Source organism: Schistocerca americana, chromosome 5 (genome assembly GCF_021461395.2).
Source record: "Schistocerca americana isolate TAMUIC-IGC-003095 chromosome 5, iqSchAmer2.1, whole genome shotgun sequence".
Classification (NCBI taxonomy): Eukaryota; Metazoa; Arthropoda; class Insecta; order Orthoptera; family Acrididae; genus Schistocerca; species Schistocerca americana.
This window is the reverse complement of record NC_060123.1, coordinates 388,098,963-388,121,083: the sequence shown is the minus strand read 5'-3', so window position 1 is coordinate 388,121,083 and position 22,121 is coordinate 388,098,963. Positions and strand designations below refer to the sequence as shown.

Genomic DNA, 22,121 nt, shown 5'->3' with positions numbered 1-22,121 from the left:
CCCAAAAAGAAAATAAGTGCATTACACATTGTATATTAACATTGTACTACTTACTAAGTTATGTTGACAACCAAAGAAATGAATTGTTGAAATGCAACACGAACGGGCGCAGTGTATCAAACTGATCAATCAGCACATTATCGACAACAGAGCAGTCGTATCGACAATGAAGCGCACAACAATGACAAGCGTTCGGAAAAGGATAGCTACTAGCGAGTAGGCGTCAGTGGTGCCACTTGTTGACAAATAATTTACAGTAAACTTCGAGGTGTATCAATCTGAACAGCCGCGCCCGACCGAAGGTTAAAAAATCTACAATTACTATTTTCATTTCTCCTCTTCACTACACATTTTGAACACAGAATCAACACAAAATAGAGAGAACTCAAATATCAGCTAACACCTATGAAGCAAGAGAGAATAACAAAGGTTCCAAAAATAAAATGTTGCCACAACTATATCGTTCAGTGAAACACACACACACACACACACACACACACACACACACACACACACACATACACATTTATATTCTAAATTACTACGGTATTTCACTTACATTAAACAAAATTATGTATTTCCAAACTTTGTTTACAAAATATCTGGAAAATTTCGTACTGTCACATACCTTTTGTTGTGGGGTGATTTGTTTGTCTCTCATCTCTCTTGTACCTTGAATAAGAATCTTTATTTAATAACTGCCAACAACAATATATTGCCAGCAGCTGATTACATTTTTAAGTCTCTGAACTCTCATTTAAATAAGTTAATTGGTTCCAAACATTACCAAATTCTTGTCAAAGGACAAATACTTCTACATGGGGATATCAAACAATGGAAAATCCAGGATGGAATAAAGACAGAATTATGAAAAGGATAGATTGCAACTCACCATTTGCAGATGTCAAGTCAGACAGGCACAACAAAAAGACCAGTAAACACATAAGCTTTCGGTCAGAAGGCCTTCTTCTGAAATGGACAATATACACACACAAACATTCATGCAAACACAGCCCTTCCCTCCCTCACTCCCTCCCCCCCCCCCCTCTCTCTCTCTCTCTCTCTCTCTCTCTCTCTCTCTCTCTCTCTCTCTCTCATACATACACACAAACCACTGCCTCTAGCTGCTGGTGTCAGACTTCAAGCATCTGCACCTGTGGTGGGAACCAATCTGGGTGGTGCCAGTGAGAGGGAGGGGGGGAAGAGCAGAGTACAGGTGGGAGACAGTAAAGTGCTCTTTGTCAGTCAGGAGGTTAGACGGAGGGTGGGGCAGGGAGAGCAGAGAGAAGAGAAGTAAAACGGCTTTAGATCTCCTTGTAGAATAGGAGACTGTGGAGTGGGAACAGGGTAGGGTATAGGCGGCTGAAGGACAGTGACTAATAAAGGTTGAGACCAGGAGGGTTATCGGAATGTAGGATATGTTGCAGGGAGAGTTCCACCTGCTCAGTTCAGAGAAGCTAGTGTTGGTAGAAAGGAGTCAGATGGCATGGGCTGTGAAGCAGTCATTAAAATGAAGAATGTCGTGTTGGGCAGTGTGCTTCATTTTAAAGACTGCTTCACAGCCTGTGCCATATGGCTCCTTCCTACTAACACCAGCTTTTCTGAATTGTGCAGGTGGAACTCTCCCTGCAATTTATCCTACATCCCTTTAACCATCTTACATCCCTTTAACCCTCCTGGCCTCAACCTCCATTAATCATTGTCCTTCACCCACATATCCCCTTACCTGCTCCCACCCCACAGCCTTCTGTTCCACAAGTACACCCACAGTCTTTCTACTTGTCTCCTTTTCCTCTCCCCCTGCCATCTGTCTAACCTCCTAACTGCAACCCCTCTCCACCTCATTCCTGTATTCTCCCATAAACAGCACCTTACTGTCTTCCATCTGCACCCAGGTCTCCCTCACCCTTCCCACCCCAGCCTCCTCCTTATCCCCACCACCCAGATTGCTTCTCATATCCTGCGGAGTTACTTACAATCTGGCCCCAGCAGCCTGAGGCACTGGTCATGAGTGTGTGAGCTGTGTTTGTATGAATGTGTGTGTGTATGTTGGCTATTTCAGAAGAAGGCATTCTGGCTGATAGCTTATGTGTTTAGTAGTCTTTTTGTTGTGCCTGTCTGTGACATGACACCTTTACTATATGGTGAGTAGCAATCTACCCTTTTCATAATATTGTCTGGATAGTGATGGACTTATATGAGTGGATAATGGATTTAAAGTTGGCAGGACATTTTGAAAGTTAGTCTTCTATTGTAGCAAGGTGACAGGTGTGTATTTATCCCTTTACAAAAGTATGCACAATATTCCTCTTGTTCTCTGAAGTATTTCAAAAATTACTGATTGACTGTACCACTTAGAAAACATAATGACTAAGAATGAAATTATAATGAAAAGATCTTAATCTGCTTACAGGCGTTGATAAATATCAACGGGGACAGTTGAAAAATGTGTGCCCCGACCAGGACTTGAAACCGGGACCTCGTGCTTACATGGCAGACGCTCTATCCGACAGCCACCGAGGACGCAGACGATAGTGCGACTGCAGGGACTTATCTCTGGCACACTCCCCATGAGACCTACACATTTTCAACAGTCCCCCTTGACATTTATCAACGCCTGTAAGCAGCTAAAGGTCTGGATTTCATTATTCGAGAGCTGCAAGATCACCAATGATGTCTGCATAGATACCAGTTTCATATACATAAGGCTTACAGTCCATTGATCGTCTTCAGTTTGGATGCACCCAAATTGCCCGAACTCATATGGAAGCAGGAGGTCCCTGGTTCGAGTTCTGGTCGGGGCACACATTTTTCAACTGTCCCCGTTGAGATTTATCAACACCTGTAATCAACCAGTGGTTTAGATTTCATTATAATTTCGTTCTTAGAGAGCTGCAAGATCACCAATCATATCTATACAGATACCAGCTTCATAATGATTAAGAATCGCACTTCTGATAGCTATGCATGCTTCCATTCATTGAGATTTTTAAAAAAATTTATTATGTAATGAAGCATTAGAAAAGCATTCACTTGCCTTTTAAACCATATTTACCTTTCTCTTTCAGTAACATGACAATCTTTTCACTGATATAGATAAAATAAATTTAATTATGACATTAAGTACAAAATTTGGAAACTCAGCTAGGTTTTGTTACTGTTCACATATCAGTGTACTGAAATAACCATATTCAGTTATGTGAATAATTAGCATTTAATTAATTTAACTATTGGCACTGTTCTAGCTCCAAGCCTTCTTGCTTGTAATTGATGACATAATGGATGGTTCATCAATGCGCCGAGGAAGACCTTGCTGGTACCGCCAAAATGGAATTGGTCTGGCAGGTATTAATGATGGTTTGTTATTGGAGATGGGCCTGTACCAGTTGCTGCGAAGATATTTTCAGAACAAACCATACTACATGCAGGTTGTTGAGCTTTTCCATGATGTAAGTATATTGGCATTTCATTTTCGGTGGAGACTTGAGGATGTAAATTTGGTCAAAAGCACAAAAGGAAGAGTATTACTAAGCCATTCTCTTAAGTAAAAGACACTCACTCACTGTGTGTTGAATAAGAGTAAAAATATAACTGCTATTAAATTTTTGTAAGATAAAGGTTGTTAACCCTAACTGGGGCCCCTTTTCTTAAAGTTCCATTGCTGTGACTGCAGCTTGTGAGGTGTGCAAAAAATGCACAAGCTGATATTATTTTGTTCGTTGCCTGCCTATTGGTAGGTGTTACCAATTAATGAAGAGATACCGATTTGCACTGGATAGATAAGAGCTTCATGGCATAACATGACTAAAAAAAGAGATCAGTTGATTGCACACATCCTGATGCATCAAGAAATCACCAGTTTGGTTATGGAAGAAAATGTGAAATTGTAGGCTTAGCTACAGGAACATGCTCCAGTGGAGGTAGGTTGCAGTAGTGATGCAGAGGTGAAGAGGCTTTCACAGGGTAGACTAGCAGAGAGAGCTGCATCAAACTATTCTTCAAATTGAAGACCATAGCAGAAACAACCTTACTGTCTTGAAACTGAATATTAAATGCAATAATCGATGAAAAACTAAATGTCTCTAGCCTCTCACATTCTCTGCCATTTCTTTTTTTCCAAATGTGTTAGTTCAGCATCAAATTAAATTACCGTAAGCTGAATAAATACTGTAATTTAGGATAAAGTTGGACTAGTTTAGCCAATAAATAAGTGAGGTGATAAGCTTGTGAGTTTGCGACATGGCGGTTATGTTCGCAATATGATGGGTCATCATTTTCGTAAAACCATTACGTCTGTATCCCTTTGAAATGCAATGACAAGAACCGAGATACCAATTTCTGGAATCAAATTCCTTGTTATGAAACAGCTGTGGCAGTATGATGATGTCGTACAGTGAACACTAGTGATAGTCAAGAATTTCATATTTAGTAATTTTTTTATACAGAAAGATTGTAAAATACCCCCCCCCCCCCCCCACACACACACACACACTGGGCTATATTTATGTAGGATATCTACTGAAATTTATAAAACAATGGAAACAGTTTCAGGAAAGATAAACTGAATATATGACCAAATAGAGCAAAAAGTATTTGTATGTAAACAAAATTGATTAAGTCAGAAAGCAGAGATTGTTGAAAATATGTTCAGACCATAAAGAAGAGAGCTATGTAATGGCTTATAAATAAATATATGTACAGAAGGAGAGCCAAAATTTTTGAAGTGGTCTCACGCTACTTTGGCATCACTATCCCTTCAGATGGAGATGAAAATGAAATGTGTGTATGGCATATTTGGCCAGAAGTTGCCTTCCGGGGAATTCGGCTGCCTGGTGCAAAGTATAGTTACCTTGTTCAAACTGTGAAACTGTCCTCAGTCTGTGACCTTTTTACTCTCATCTAATGTTGAGCATATTTTTTCACTTAATTCATTGGTGGCACTTATAGCATATTTTCTGTGTTGGAACCCAAACTGGTTTTTAAAAATTATGCCGTTTACAGTAAGAAATTTTTGAATTTGTTTTGCTATAGTCTTTTCAAAAACTTTAAAGAAGACCGGCAGAAGAGAGATCGGGCAGTATTCCCCATATCTTCTGTTGATCCCGTTTTGAATAATGGGTTTCATCTCAGCATATTTCAGTACATTTGGAAAATATACCCCCTCAAAAGATTGGTTTATAATGAGTGACAATGGTTGTGAAATAATGGTGTGCATGCTTTTGGTTACAGGAATGTTTATTTAATCCCAACCGTATGAGGTTTTTTTTCCCCTTTGGGTGATTTTTCTCAGACTCTTTAAAATGTGTGTTCTGGTTGTTTTCCAATTTTATGAAATTTGCCTTGTCGAGACAGGCTGCCATATCTGCATCCAATATTGCTACATTTAAGACTAATTCATTGAAACAATTTGACACCTGAGCTGGTTTTATTATAATATCATTTTCAAATTTAGTTTTCAAAATCTCTTGGCTTTTGGCTTTGGCTCATAATTCTGACCGAACAACTGACCACATTGCTTTTGTCTTATTTGTGTATTTGAGAATAAAATGTATTATTTGCCATTTTTTTAGTTGCCACTACAACATCCCTGAATACAGCTTTATAATATTTTATACATATAACAAAAAACAGGATTTCTATTTGATTTTTAATTCATAGTGTAGTTTATTTCTGGCACTAGAAATTTTTATTTCTCATATAATCCATTTAAATTTACTACATATTTTCTTTTGACAAGATCTAGGTTAAAACATGTATTAAATATATCTAAAAACAATTTTAAAATTTGCCGAAGTTTATGTTACTTGAACTGTAGTATTCTATAGGCAAGCTTACAATACTTAGTTTAGTGCAGAATAAAAATGTATTACTTTGCCAAAATTCCTTTCTGTATATACTCCTGTAGGCTCTAATTTATTTGCTTTTGGGAACTCAGTACACAGAACGGAGTGATCCAGTATACATAGGTTTAAGCAGTATTTATTTGCATTTTCAAATTGGTGGACTATAATCATGTTACCAATGCAGGTCACTGAACATGAAATCAAATTTCTGAATTAAGTAAAAAAATTTTGCAGGATTACTGCTTCCAATTAACATATTTATGTCGAAGTCTGCTGCAGTTTTAACTTTTTTTTCTTATTTTCTTTCTGAAGTTTTTTTAGGAGACGTTGAATTTAGCTAAGAATGCCTTTGCTACAGTACATCCAGGGATTCTGTAAACTGCTACAACCACTGTGTTCAGATCTCTTAACTCTATAGAGTAACTGTCAAACACATTCTCTTCATTTAAAAATTTAAAATTTTGTCGTACTTTTATAACTTACTGAGGAGCCAACAGGAATGCATGAGCCTCCATGAGATTTGTTTCTCCTACAAAAGCTGTTTGCTACCTTAAAATTATTAATACTATTTAAAACATGTCTACAGTCTTCTGTTAACCATTGGTCATTTAAGTAGATTATTTTAGTATCTGCACATTCTGAAAGTAGAATTTTAAGTTCATCAATTTTTGGTATGTATAAGGTTTGGTAGTTCTGCTGATCAGCTATTGATATTCCAATGTATCAATAGAGAATGTTTGTTTTTGACAGTAATTTCATTTGCATCCTCTCTTTATTATCTGTAGTTTTTATTTTCAGTTTGTGTCTTTACTTTGTCATTCTCACCAAAATGTATGTTTCCCTTCCTTTTTAGTATTTTACAGATGTCCCTGAATACTGTAGTGTAAGTTTACAGAGCCTAACCTATTGAGGCGTAGTCAGTCTTTTCCCACACATTTTTTGTGTAAAAACTTGTTTGGGCAATGAATTGCTGCCCTACACGTGTCACACAGTTCCCTAATTCCACTGTTTATTGTGTTGACTTAAGCATCACTTGCCTGTCTTCTGTGAATAATACCACTAATAACAAGCCTAGAGGTTGTGTACACAGTTTGTGCTGATCTGATCGGATTTCTTGTTTCACTCATGATTTCTTCCTCATTGCTGTTGTGGAGGGAGTTGGTGCCCATGTGTATCAAAACACGTTTTTAGCTAGCGGTATGTCTATTTTTAGTTTCATGTATCAATAGAGAATGTTTGTTTTTGACAGTAATTTCATTTGCATCCTCTCTTTATTATCTGTAGTTTTTATTTTCAGTTTGTGTCTTTACTTTGTCATTCTCATCAAAATGTATGTTTCCCTTCCTTTTTAGTATTTTACAGATGTCCCTGAATACTGTAGTGTAAGTTTACAGAGCCTAACCTATTGAGGCGTAGTCAGTCTTTTCCCACACATTTTTTGTGTAAAAACTTGTTTGGGCAATGAATTGCTGCCCTACACGTGTCACACAGTTCCCTAATTCCACTGTTTATTGTGTTGACTTAAGCATCACTTGCCTGTCTTCTGTGAATAATACCACTAATAACAAGCCTAGAGGTTGTGTACACAGTTTGTGCTGATCTGATCGGATTTCTTGTTTCACTCATGATTTCTTCCTCATTGCTGTTGTGGAGGGAGTTGGTGCCCATGTGTATCAAAACACGTTTTTAGCTAGCGGTATGTCTATTTTTAGTTTCATTAGTATTTTTGGCTGTATTCAATTTCACACTCTTTATGTTTTAAAAATATGTATTTAGCTGATAGGCTCGAATTACAGATGGAACATCAGCCTTCCAGTCCATCACAATAACATTTTTAGCATAGAATCACCGATTAACAGGAAATCAATATTTATCACCTCCTTTCTTTGTTGCACTTACACATTTGTCTTCTTTATTATAGGTAACTGTTATCCATTTATATTTATCACTTGCTATGTCACGGACAGAGTTTTCTGTAATGTTATTCACCACATTGCATAAATGTGAATTTTTGCCACTTTGCTCAGTAATTGATTGTTTTTCACATACAGTATTTTCGTTCACTAATTATTTTAGCATTCTCTTGTTTTAGCATTAAAATTTCCATTTTCAGCATTTCTGTGTCACTTTGAGGCAACTTAATAATTTCTTCCTTCGAGTTCACTATACTAGAGTGTTCAGCTATTTCAAAATGTAAACACTATGGACACAACCATGGAGGATCATCTTTTGAGTTTTAAACTCACTTTCGTACACTGTTTATAGAGCCAGTAATTACACTTAACACAAAACACATCTTTCATGGTGTATTGTGAACATTCCCTACATGATGAACTACTTAATCAATCCATTTTTGACGACTGAGAAGTGTCATTGCACTTTTCTCTCAGTGTCATCTTACGTCCACAGTACAACAGTGTTTCTTTCTTAATGCCCAAATTTTTATTTATTTATTTATTTTTCACATTTGTAGATTTATGTGATAAAAAACTTGTACCCAAAATTTCTGACTGTCTTCCTCAACAGAGAAACATGCACCACTGATACAAATGTCTGATAGAGACAGAGGTCATCGACATTCTTTGAAAACACTCTCCCAACAAATTTATTGCTTGATGAAATAAGACTTTTTTTGTCAAGAGTTCGTGTGTGTGTATCAACAAAGTGAAATTATTGGTAATACACTGTGTTCTGAAAGTTTGGCATACTTCATGTTAATATGAAATCAAGGCTATACTCAGTTGATAGGCTGAAAACATTTTTTTCATATCAGCTCAAAGATAAATTTTCTGTTACCATAAAATCAATATTTTGTCATAATAAATTTGTACTTGGTATTTATGATGTCTTACAGTAATAATGGTTTGTCGAATGATACCTTTAGTGAGATGTTGTTGCAATCATATAATTCATGGTTTAAATAATGTCCAAAATCTGTTTCAGGTCACTCTGAAAACTCATATGGGGCAAGCACTTGATCTCTCAACATCACAATCAGGAAAGAAATCAAATTATGCAAAATTCACCATGGATCGCTACAATGCTATTGTGAAGTACAAAACTGCATATTATTCATTCCACCTACCGGTTGCACTTGCACTGTATATGGCAAGTCACAGTTTTCTTGTTACATTTCTCAAGTGACTGATTGCGAAACATTATTACTTAGTGTAGGATGTATTGTTTTATCAGTGAAGATGTTATAGCATTGAAATATTGTATGATGATTAAATTTTTCATTAGAACTAGTGTTATGTTTTCTAACTATGTCCAGTGCTTGTGAGCAATGAGAAAGGTCTAAGTTATCAGACTAGCTGAAGAACTTCATGTTGACAGACTTTAGTGTAGTAGCAAAAGGTAACAAAAAAATGTTTGGCTGTGCAGTGTAGTGGCTTGGAGCATTAATATACTTCGGAGATGAAGCCCAAGCCTAGCTTGGGCCGCAAATTTGTGTTAAAAGCACTGAGCCCGAGTATAGGTCAGGCTGCAATTTTTTCAACTCATGAGCCCTATCACTCAAACTGGACTCATCTTCATATGAGAAAAATGTACGGACATCTCACGAACCTGGTCCTTGACTGTTGCAGCCTTTTGCCGTCAGTTTCTGGAATTATTTGGAAAGAAGCATTAGCAAATGTAGCAGCTGTTATTGTGCCTGGCTGAGCCAATACAGTTGCATTGATATAATATTGTGCCTATACTTGTTAGGTTTCACAGTTTCCTATAATTCTGCTACAAGTACAACGTGTTTGCTGAGTAAGCAAGAAATTGCCCAGGTCACACATTTCTCTTGGAAGGATAATTATATTTTCTTTCATCATTATTTTAAAATTTGTACTGTATCAGAGAACTAAAGTAAATATGAAAAATAAATCTTGAAGCTTGGCCCTTTTTAAGTATGTATTATTCTTGAAGATACATCAATTACACATGTGCCAATAACACTTTACACAATGGCATAAATGACTGGTTTCCTAGGCCCAATATTCTTCTAAGTGGCCAGACTCCAAAGTATTAATATTAATAAATCGATCTAACATCATAGCTAACATACTTGTCTTATGTGAACTGTGATCCTTACATTCTGTGCTATAATTTTTAATCAGCACAAAGTAGCATGAATACTATATCACAATAGGATTGTAAATAGGCCAAGAATGTTACCAATTTTGAACATTGGTATTCACCACCTAATAATAATTTCGAATGGCTCAATAGCCAGCTACAAGTCCTTAAACTGGAAACCACTTTTGTGAATTTGGTGTCCCTAATCTACCCCAGGTATCCATCTGGGGAAGAAGGCCTACAGTTTAATACGGAATCTAAACCACATGTTGTTCCTGGCAACTCCTCATGTCGTTGAAAAGGGGAGGCTAGGTTGATGGTGAACTGAAAGTTTCGTGGTCCAATTGGAATTAGATCCCATGACCTCTCAGTTTCCAGGCACTTGCTTGTCCATTAGACTGCCAGGCCTGACATCCGCCAGCTAAAACCTTTTTATTTGCAGTGGTCATATTTCATTTCTCAAATGACATATAGATGTTCATGACAGTACCCTTTATTTTACACGTCTAAGAAAAGTTCACGATATCAAACTTTACAAATTCAAAAATTAGTAAATCTGCTCCTGCAGTTCTGTAAGAAAAGAATGTTTTTCCATGAGATAAATTCCTTGTTCTAACAACAATTACAGTGCTTGTTACTAAGCATCTCACTTGACCAATGTCAGTCATGCATAAGATGTAGAGAAAAGTTAGATTAAAATCACATACACATGCCCAAATTTGTATCAGTAGTGTCATACCACACTAATATTCAACAAGCCTATGCTATTACAAGAAAATACAGCTGAATATACACAGACATTTCAACTGTTCTCCAATAATGGTCCTCCTCCCCCTTCCAGACAGCTTCCCCCTGGTAAGCTTCTTTGAATTCTTCACCTCCAATCTGCCTGCACCTTCCTCCTCAAACAAAGGCTGAATTGCAGTTGCTAAGTGATTGTGGGTCTCCACCGTCTTTCTGACACTTCCACTTTTAGTGCTTACCAAGAAGTCCAATGTGACCTCCAATAGTTCCTCGAAACATTGCATCCATTCCAAAACCTGTCGTGTGAATCCATTTCCCACCTCATAATGACAGCCCCATGTGTGCCCATATATCAACGGTTCCAAAGCTACACAAATCCAAATCCATGAACCTTCCTAGTGATTGTCCCATTGTACCTAATTGCAGTGCTCTCACAGAAAGATCCCTAGCCTTTCATGACTAACAGTTTTAACCAATTGCCTGCGATCTTCCAACTTAAGTTTAAGACACTAATTACTTCATTCACTGACTTTGCCCAGTTTCTGTCTTGTTACCATAAGACTCCTTGCTACTCACTGTGGATGCAATGTTCTTTTACACCAGTGTCTCCACATGCCGATGACAATGCCAAGAGGGCTACTATTCCCAGTATCCTAACAAAAGCCATCACATCATTCCTGAATCTTTTGACCAACCACATTCTAGCCATAAAGTTTTATTCCTTTGAATGCCAGATCTACAGATAAGTGCATGAAATTACCATGGACAACTGCATGGAACCATATCACATGAAGCTGTCTGGTGGTGCAAACAGGAATTCGTCCTAAATACTCAGCACACGAAGGAAAATAATGCAGTGTTTAAGATACTGGACTCAAAGTTGGGAGGAACAAAGATCAGATAAATGTCCAGCTATTGAGATGTGTTTAACATGACTTTCTTAAACTTAACAATCCAAATTCTGGTATTGTTTCTTCAAATATGATGGGGCTGATCTTTTATTTATTTATTTATTTATTTATTTTCCTCTCATCTTTATGCTATGCAAACTTGGGCTCTGTCTCTGGTGACCGTATAGTGAATAAGACATTAAAACGTAATCTTTGCTCCTCTCTTCCAGTCAACACCTTCAACCCCTTGTCTGGTTCAAATTCATTGATTTTTATAAAATGGGCTTATGATAATGGGACCTCTGCCCTTGTCTGCAGAATATTTATTACATGTTGTCCTCCTCAGACGTACAAGCTATCTTCCTAGGTATTGTTATACACCTCTCAGATAGACGCATAGAAAAATTTGACAATTCAAGCACACCTCACACCAACAAGGCTTCCAGTTTGATGTATGTAATCTGTTCCACATCAGAAAGCCCCTACCTCAGCCTTTAGACCCATGGGCACCATGAAGTATGAGTTAATCACGTACTCCAGTTACCTCATCAGAACCCTCAGAGATAGCTCATAACTTCCTCATTTAGTCCACAAACAGATTTCTTGCACCATTTTTTCTTGTGGCACAAAATAAATCAGTCACCTTGATGAACCAGTACCAACCGGTATGTCTCTTGTAATCCAATACCTACCAGGCATTTAGAAACTCAGCCTAATCCTTCACCAGGATTTCATTTACCTCCTGACATGCCTAAATATAAGGGATACTCTACTCAAATTTCTACACTCATAACCCAAAACAGTAGCCTGCTACTCTTTGCCCAACTTACAGAATATTCTAGTCCATCTCTGTGCCACCTTGTCAGACTCCTGACTGCAGTTGACTCACAGAAATGTCCTATCCTGTCAAAAGTTAGAGCCACGTGTAAAAGAAGCCATAACATGTACTAGCTTCGTTGCATTTACTGTAGTGTTTCAATTGTGTGTGATAACAATCCCAAACTGTAGCTAATGGCAAACTCGACCACCTAGTTACTGAACATGTTGCACACCTTAGCAGTTACTTTAGAACCCATGACATGTGAATCTCTCTACCACCAATATCACCCAGGTCCTTTGGGAACTCTTCCTCTAGCACATTCTCCATTCTCACAATTCCTTGTGCCAAAACTTCTTTGCTCTTAACATTATCTCTCTCATCTTTATTCACTCCAGACCATGTATTCTCTTTTGCCAACATTCTCTTTCTGTTACTCCTTTTTGCCCCATCTGCCAGTTCTGTGATTGTTACCGTGTACTATCCTGATCATCCTACTGTCAGTGACAGCATCCTGTCTCTCATCTTATGCCTCACATTACTTCCCCACACCATTCTTTCCCTGCACACTCAAAGCCTTCCCATATGTCATTGTTCTTTCAACAAGAGAATAGCATGTGCTCCGAAGCTAGTGAAATTTTGTGTGCTGTTAGCTGTGTCTGTGGCCTATATGTCAATCAGATGAATTTGAGTTGCTGCCTATCTTCATTTTTGTTTCTTAATAATATTTTGTGTAAAGTAAGTAATTTTTCTGTTATTGCAGGCCGGTTACAATGATGAGGAAATGCACAGACAAGCAAAGACAATTCTGTTGGAAATGGGTCATTTTTTCCAGGTTCAAGTAAGTTGACTTGTATTTATAAATACTTTGAAGTAACAGTGTAATAATTGAATTATATACATTTGCTAGTGTACACACATTGGCCAAAAATACCAACTTTTTTGTTTTGCAGGATGACTTCTTGGATTGCTTTGGTGATCCAGAAATAACAGGAAAAGTTGGAAGCGACATTGCTGATGGGAAATGCTCCTGGTTAGCTGTCGTTGCATTACAACGAGCAACCCCAGAGCAGAGAGCATTTTTTGAGGTATATACGTTTACTGTTATACTAGCTTAGTGCCAGCTGCTTCACTCACATAGACAGTATGGCTAGCAGATATTTTATTTGCTTTTGTTTAATCAAATTTTATGTTGTTCACGAATTGCAACATCTTCTAACATTTCCACGCAAAATGCAACTCTAGTAGCTGGAGTCCAAAGTCTTTGTTAATCATGCCCCTTGTATTCTTGTGCAGATATTTACGTAGCAGTTTTCATCCCCTAACAAATGTTTCTTTACGAAGTGTGATTGGAAAGTTTTAACAATGTATCCACTACTGCTTACTGGTTTGGCGGGCAGGTACACGGAGGATGGGGAGTGAGTCATTGCCTTGTCCTTGAACGTCCTCTGACAGGAAACCGCAGTTCCTTTATTCAGTTTTTTGTGGCAGCTGGTTGAGTGCGGGTCTGTTAGAGCTTGTTTCCGGATTCTCTCTGCATGAAAATGGACGTAAAAACGTCCAAGATGCTACTCCAGGTGGCTGTAAAATGAATGTGCACAGCGCAAAATAATAAATGCTAAAATGAAGATTTGGCCCTGTCTGGCTACCCCCTGAAGCAGATCTTAGGATCTCTTAGTTCTATAAATTACAATCTAAACATAAATGAATGATGAAGGCAACTGATCCTACTAAATGATAAATGTTGTTCCTGCTTATATATTTATTGTAGATTGAAAAAAAAACCATTATATCACAAAGTTTACATTTCCTAAGTAAAATTACTGACAGTTACCCAACTCTGCCCCTTATTATGACTGCACAGTCTAATATAAATAATGCAAAATAATTTAAATCGTCTACGTACCGAACACTAGAAGATACCACTTTAAAAGATGATCTACGGTGGAGTGGAACCTCAGTGGAAATAAACTAACATGATCACAGCTGTTTAGCTTTTATAGCCCACAAAGTTTACATTTCCTAAGTAAAATTACTGACAGTTACCCAACTCTGCCCCTTATTATGACTGCACAGTCTAATATAAATAATGCAAAATAACTTAAATCGTCTACGTACCGAACACTAGAAGATACCACTTTAAAAGATGATCTACGGTGGAGTGGAACCTCAGTGGAAACAAACTAACATGATCACAGCTGTTTAGCTTTTATAGCCCTAATAAGCTGAAGCAATTTGCGACGTCACCGTATGTACTGCATCTGGTGCATCGAAGTGATGGTTCTCGTACTCGTTTGCAACGATGGAAGAACTCCAGCCACAAATAAACTCTTTCAAACACTAGGACAGCAGAAGGCGGTCCTCTGACTAATATGCTCTAATACTGTGTTCTCCTCTCTGTGTTCTACAGACGAGAAATGTGAACTTCCAACCACAAGGATGGAGTTCAGATAACGTCTCAACGTAAGTATAGGCAAAGGAAGTGCTCTCAATTACTGAATGCTGTGTACTCAACGATGACTTGCAACCCGGAGGTGAAGTCCAGAATCGTATAGGTTCGCAACATTACAGTACTAACTGTTCTAACTATAAACTCTCCTGAGAGCAAAGACAGCAAGTCCATCTGATATCGAGCAACCATCACGCACGGGCGCTCAGTGGAAGACCACGTCTCTCCAGCGCTGGCTTCCCAGTAAGACTTGGCTCCTCACCATCGTAATTCTGAAAACTAATCATATTCCCGAAACCATGGAATATTCTCCCTCTCTACAGATTCTTCCAAATGCTGACCAACCATATTTTAGACTTTTGTCGTCCAGCGCAGAAAGTTTGCGAGAAAAAACCTATACTCGTTCAATGGTATGCTTCCGAGTAAAAATCCTTGTAAATAACCCAACCTGTGTGGTTTCCGAAGTGCCTCTTCTTCGTTCCTCTCACCTGTGTCCAAGATTTTCAGCATTCAGTAGTATTATCCGGTTATCCTTCCAGCCCTACTACAATAGCGGTCGGCCGTCACCCTAATGTGCTCCAGAGATCAGGTGTCACAACGTCCGTCTAGCTACTTCCTGTGTTGAAGCAGGACCAACACCTGTGTGGGCCTTCCATCCAGAGCTTGAGTTCTGCCTCCTGTTTCATTTCCACTGGCGTTCCAACCTCTACTAGTATAGGCAGTCATTCATTACGCCATTTTTATAATAAAGACACTCTGTCACCTTTCACGCAATAAGCGTTAACAATTATTTACAAGACGTACGTGACAATGTCAGTCTCCTTTATATATTCATATATACGATTTTATATATTCATCTAAAAAGAAAGATGATGAAACTTACCAAACAAAAGCGCTGGCAGGTCGATAGACACACAAACAAACACAAACATACACACAAAATTCTAGCTTTCGCAACCAATGGTTGCCTCGTCAGGAAAGAGGGAAGGAGAAGGAAAGACAAAAGGATATGGGTTTTAAGGGAGAGGGTAAGGAGTCATTCCAATCCCGGGAGCGGAAAGACTTACCTTAGGGGGAAAAAAGGACAGGTATACACTCGCACACACACACATATCCATCCACACATACACAGACACAAGCAGACATTTGTAAAGGCAAAGAGTTTGGGCATTTTTTGGGCAGAGATGTCAGTCGGGGCGGATGTACAGAGGCAAAGATGAAGTTGAAAGACAGGTGAGGTATGAGCGGCGGCAAATTGAAATTAGAAATTAGCGGAGATTGAGGCTTGGCGGATAGCGAGAAGAAAGGATATGCTGAAGGGCAAGTTCCCATCTCCGGAGTTCTGACAGGTTGGTGTTAGTGGGAAGTATCCAGATAACCCGGATGGTGTAACACTGTGCCAAGATGTGCTGGCCGTGCACCAAGGCATGTTTAGCCACAGGGTGATCCTCATTACCAACAAACACTGTCTGCCTGTGTCCATTCATGCGAATGGACAGTTTGTTGCTGGTCATTCCCACATAGAACGCTTCACAGTGTAGGCAGGTCAGTTGGTAAATCACGTGGGTGCTTTCACACGTGGCTCTGCCTTTGATCGTGTACACCTTCCGGGTTACAGGACTGGAATAGGTGGTGGTGGGAGGGTGCATGGGACAGGTTTTACACCGGGGGCGGTTACAGGGGTAGGAGCCAGAGGGTAGGGAAGGTGGTTTGGGGATTTCATAGGGATGAACTAAGAGGTTGCGAAGGTTAGGTGGACGGCGGAAAGACACTCTTGGTGGAGTGGGGAGGATTTCATGAAGGATGGATCTCATTTCAGGGCAGGATTTGAGGAAGTCGTATCCCTGCTGGAGAGCCACATTCAGAATCTGATCCAGTCCCGGAAAGTATCCTGTCACAAGTGGGGCACTTTTGGGGTTCTTCTGTGGAAGGTTCCGGGTTTGAGGAGATGAGGATGTGGCTCTGGTTATTTGCTTCTGTACCAGGTCGGGAGGGTAGTTACGGGATGCAAAAGCTGTTTTCAGGTTGTTGGTGTAATGGTTCAAGGATTCCGGACTGGAGCAGATTCGTTTGCCACGAAGACCTAGGCTGTAGGGAAGGGACCGTTTGATGTGGAATGGGTGGCAGCTGCCATCCTCCCCACTCCACCAAGAGTGTCTTTCCGCCGTCCACCTAACCTTCGCAACCTCTTAGTTCATCCCTATGAAATCCCCAAACCACCTTCCCTACCCTCTGGCTCCTACCCCTGTAACCGCCCCCGGTGTAAAACCTGTCCCATGCACCCTCCCACCACCACCTATTCCAGTCCTGTAACCCGGAAGGTGTACACGATCAAAGGCAGAGCCACGTGTGAAAGCACCCACGTGATTTACCAACTGACCTGCCTACACTGTGAAGCGTTCTATGTGGGAATGACCAGCAACAAACTGTCCACTCGCATGAATGGACACAGGCAGACAGTGTTTGTTGGTAATGAGGATCACCCTGTGGCTAAACATGCCTTGGTGCACGGCCAGCACATCTTGGCACAGTGTTACACCGTCCGGGTTATCTGGATACTTCCCACTAACACCAACCTGTCAGAACTCCGGAGATGGGAACTTGCCCTTCAGCATATCCTTTCTTCTCGCTATCCGCCAGGCCTCAATCTCCGCTAATTTCTAATTTCAATTTGCCGCCGCTCATACCTCACCTGTCTTTCAACTTCATCTTTGCCTCTGTACATCCGCCCCGACTGACATCTCTGCCCAAAAAATGCCCAAACTCTTTGCCTTTACAAATGTCTGCTTGTGTCTGTGTATGTGTGGATGGATATGTGTGTGTGTGCGAGTGTATACCTGTCCTTTTTTCCCCCTAAGGTAAGTCTTTCCGCTCCCGGGATTGGAATGACTCCTTACCCTCTCCCTTAAAACCCATATCCTTTTGTCTTTCCTTCTCCTTCCCTCTTTCCTGACGAGGCAACCATTGGTTGCGAAAGCTAGAATTTTGTGTGTATGTTTGTGTTTGTTTGTGTGTCTATCGACCTGCCAGCGCTTTTGTTTGGTAAGTTTCATCATCTTTCTTTTTAGATATATTTTTCCCACGTGGAATGTTTCCCTCTATTATATTTTATATATTCATATATACGATGTACAACCTATCACATGATACCTAATTGTGTTTGTAGATCACAGCAAAGTATGTGGATGAGTTCTTGTAAGGTCCAAAATTATAGCCACCTTACAAACGGAGCAACAAGTTTGTGTGAAATTTTATTTTAAAACCAGGAAATCAGCTTCTGAGACTTACAAACTATTAAAATGAACTACAGTCCAGCCATCCTTCCACCTCAAAAACAAATGAAAATGTTGTGAAAGTTCACGACATAGTGCGCTCTGGTCATAGACTTACAATTAGGGAGATTGCTGATGAACTTAATTTAAGTTTCTATGCAGTTCAGTCAATTTTAACTGAAGATATGAACAAGCATTGAGTGTTCACAAAATTCATTCCAAAGGTGTTGTCAAGTGACCAGAGGCAATACCGACTTGAAGTGTCAAGAACTGATTAATCGGACTAAAAATGACTCAGATTTGTTAAATAGTGTAATTACAGGTGATGAATCATGGGGGTATGGATATGATCCTGAAACCAAAGTGCAGTCTACGCAGTGGAAGACTCTAGGTTCACCACGATCGAAAAGAGTACGGTGAAGTTGGTCAAAGATGAAGACAATGTTGGTGATTTTTTTTTTTTTTTTCGATTCTACCAGTATTGTGCAAAATGAATTTACACCTGGAGGACAGACAATTAACTACGAATACTACAAATATGTCCTTGAGCGTTTGTGCGAAAAGGTGCGGAAGAAAATGCCTGCATTATGGAAAGACAGAAGTTGGGTGCTACACCATGACAGTGCTCTGGCTCATTGTGCCTTCTCCATCTTTGAATTTTTGACCAAATTTAAAATTCGTGTGCTTCCACAACCCCCATATTCCCCTGATTTGGCCCCTGCAGACTTCTACCTGTTTCCTAAACTGAAATTTTCACTGAAAGGGAAGCGATTTGACTCGATTGAAGACATCCAGGCAAATACGGAGTGCGTCCTTAACACACTTCAGAAAAAAATATCCAAGGATGTTTCCAAAAGTCGAAATACTGTTGGAGTCGGTGTGTTCAGTCACAAGGGGACTATTTTGAAGGAGATGTATCACAGTAGCATATAAGTACCACCATTATACGATTACAAGCCCTTTCTTAAAACTTCCCCATCACACCTCATACACCTAATCTAGAAGTAAGACACCAATTTTCATAAATTTACCTTTATAATTTCTTTAATGTAATGACATATTTTCTTAAAAATTTTCATCCTCTATTGCACTCTCTTAGAGGTTGAAGTTCCAGAAACATTCAAATATGTATTTTTTTTAATTTCTGATTGAGAAGTCAAATACCAGTTGTCTTAAATGTGGCCTTAAAAATCCTTTAGTAGTTCTTCAGGAATTATTTATTTTGAAAACACTTTCGCCCACTGGTTTACTCCCTCAGTGATTGAATTCCCAAACCTGCTGCCCACATCTCGTGGTCGTGCGGTAGCGTTCTCGCTTCCCACGCCCGGGTTCCCGGGTTCGATTCCCGGCGGGGTCAGGGATTTTCTCTGCCTCGTGATGGCTGGGTGTTGTGTGCTGTCCTTAGGTTAGTTAGGTTTAAGTAGTTCTAAGTTCTAGGGGACTTATGACCACAGCAGTTGAGTCCCATAGTGCTCAGAGCCATTTGAACCATTTTGAACCCAAACCTGCTGAAACACATATTTTTTTTATTTTCTGACTGAGATACCAAAATTCCAGTTTTTGTAGTTCTATCTTCAAAATTCCCTTTGTAGTGACATACTTTTGAAAAGGCTTTCATCCCTTTTTTTCACCCCTTAGGAATGGGATTTTTGGACAATCTCTTCTTAAACGATGCCTACAGTATAAGATCCATACCCTGTCCAACCTTCAAGTTTCTGTCCTTAGCAGTTTGGGCTGGGCAGTGATGAGTCAGTCAGTCAGTCTGTCAGTCAGGACTTGCCTTTTATATATAGAGATTAAATTATTCATACTGAAACAGATATTAATTAGTGACACTTAAATTATACATAGACAGATGATAAGCAACAGCTCTGAATGTAAATTGTTGGTAGAGATATTAAATTGCTGAAGACATAGCTTGTTAAGCTTTAAGACTGTTCACTTACCTATAAGCCAAAGGATTCCGAAAACTAATAAATTTTGTTTCCGTGTGACACTGTACATAAAGAAAGACAATTGTTGACTCCAAGTGCCTTGTGTTGATAACAGCTGCTCTGCAAGTGCTTCTATATTTTATTTGACTTTCATTCATTTGTATCTCCGTTGTATTTTCATTTTCACTTTTATGTTTGGAGTGTTCAGATATGGTTTATTTGTGATTACACTTTATTTTTATATTCAACTATACTGAAGATCTGGTAGATCCAAGTAATTTTACTGTCACTGTTCCTTTGTAGGAATGTTATGCCTCCAAAGACCCTGAAAAAGTAGCTGCTGTCAAGGAACTATATGAGCAACTAGGAATACCAACAACCTATGCTATTTATGAAGAAGAGAGCTATAACATTATCAGCACACACATTCAACAAATGTCACGCGGACTGCCTCACCAGTTATTCTTCAAGTTCATGGAGAAAATATATAGGCGGGAATGTTAAAATAATCATTGTAAATGTATAGTTGAAATAAGCCTTTGAGCACAATAATGAGAAACAATGTGATTGTAAGAGCTATGTACAGTAGCTTTTCTTTTGCCTCACTCTCAGATATAAGATAATACTATAATGCTGGTATCTAAATTTATAAGTCATTAGAACTTAAATATAACTGCAGTAAGCTAACAATCTTAACGTTGGGCACCCTGCAAACAACTTTTGTTGTTCAGTTTTAAAAAAATTTGGAGAATCGTGTTCCAGCAAGAGACTGCATCCGTTGTTCCTATTTCACTGTTTCACATTTTGTGTAATAAAGTACTAAGAGTGAGTATCTGGTACATTCAGAACTGTAAAGTATTTATCTTGCCCCTTTATTGTACAACTGTAAGTGCTTGGATTTAATTAGTAATGAAATTAACGAATATTTAAACATTGCATGAGAGCAAAGACTGGATGTTTTTCTGAAAATTACGATTGCCTTGCTAACATACAGAAACATAAGTCAAACTCTTGTGTTGTGTGTGAGTTTTTGAGTTTCCAAAACAGCTGCTAAATTTATAATTGTAAATATGTTTTATAACAAAGTTCTTGTTATGGCTGTGTCAACAAGATGCACATGAAACATGACTATTGTTTGGGCTAAAATGTCTGGAGTTTAGGAAGTAATTCAGATGCAGCCAATTCCAGAGTCAGATTTTGTTTCCTAATGGTATTCCAGTGATGAACGCTAGATTGATATGAATTTTGTTTCAGTTGTTTCATTTTCTCTGTTCTATTGAGTTCCGTGGTCCTGAAAATTCACACAGGTGCAGGTGATTGCTGGAACAGCTTGTTTCAAAGTTTGACTTAATTATTTCTGTTTTGAAATACCGTGTGTGTGTTCTTTCTTAGGTGAATGGTTCAGCTAAATGGACTGGAGCCATTTAACAAGTGAGAATGTTTATAGCCAATGAAGAAATACAACAGTATTTTTGTAGTAAATGTGCTGTAGGTTCTTGCGTGTTTTGTACTTGTAAATAAAATTTTGTAATAAAAACTGTGTTTATAGAAAATATTTTTTTGGCATAAATATTTGAGAAAAATAACTGCACAAACATAGTTCTTAATTAAGTGCATTGTGGTGTAGATATGGACCTTGTATGTGTACTGTTGTACTGGAATCTTGAAAGAACTACACAGAATAATTTGCCTTAGTCGATCAACTTGTACAGTTGCGTCATGCCAGTAACTAACGGACACCTGAAATTTATGCCTGTTTCCTCATACCAAATGCATGCTTTCTTACTGAGAACACCATGTTCCTCTTCACCATTATTGCACATAAAATGCACATCTCAAAAGTGTCGGTTTATTGCTTCTCTGCAGTGGTAAGATTGTACAATTAGCCAAAATTCTTCAGATGGTGGTTGGTTTCTGTATGTATAACAGTAAATTAAAATACGTGCAAAAATAAACATTCTAGCCACATATGAATTCCAGTCAATGATGGGATTGAAATATTCACTGAACTAGGTGGCATGTATTCATCTTCAAGAATGAGTGAAGGAAAGTGCAGCAGTGGTGTCATGCATTTAGGAAAGGCTGGATCAATGTACAGCACACTGAG

The 22,121-nt window shown here is 38.8% G+C and overlaps 1 protein-coding gene across 2 annotated transcripts in view; it reads left to right on the top strand.

Moving 5' to 3' along the window:
• The window catches only part of LOC124615393 (farnesyl pyrophosphate synthase-like), a 51,224-nt gene extending 29,655 nt beyond the window's left edge, over positions 1-21,569 (top strand). For both annotated transcript variants that reach the window (XM_047143220.1, XM_047143221.1), the window contains exons 4-8: positions 3,246-3,449; positions 8,787-8,951; positions 13,123-13,200; positions 13,313-13,447; positions 20,318-21,569. In XM_047143220.1, the coding sequence (XP_046999176.1) occupies positions 3,246-3,449; positions 8,787-8,951; positions 13,123-13,200; positions 13,313-13,447; positions 20,318-20,518 (783 nt within the window). In that variant the 3' untranslated portion in view covers positions 20,519-21,569. The remainder of the gene's footprint in view (positions 1-3,245; positions 3,450-8,786; positions 8,952-13,122; positions 13,201-13,312; positions 13,448-20,317) is intronic.
• Positions 21,570-22,121: the final 552 nt, after the last annotated feature.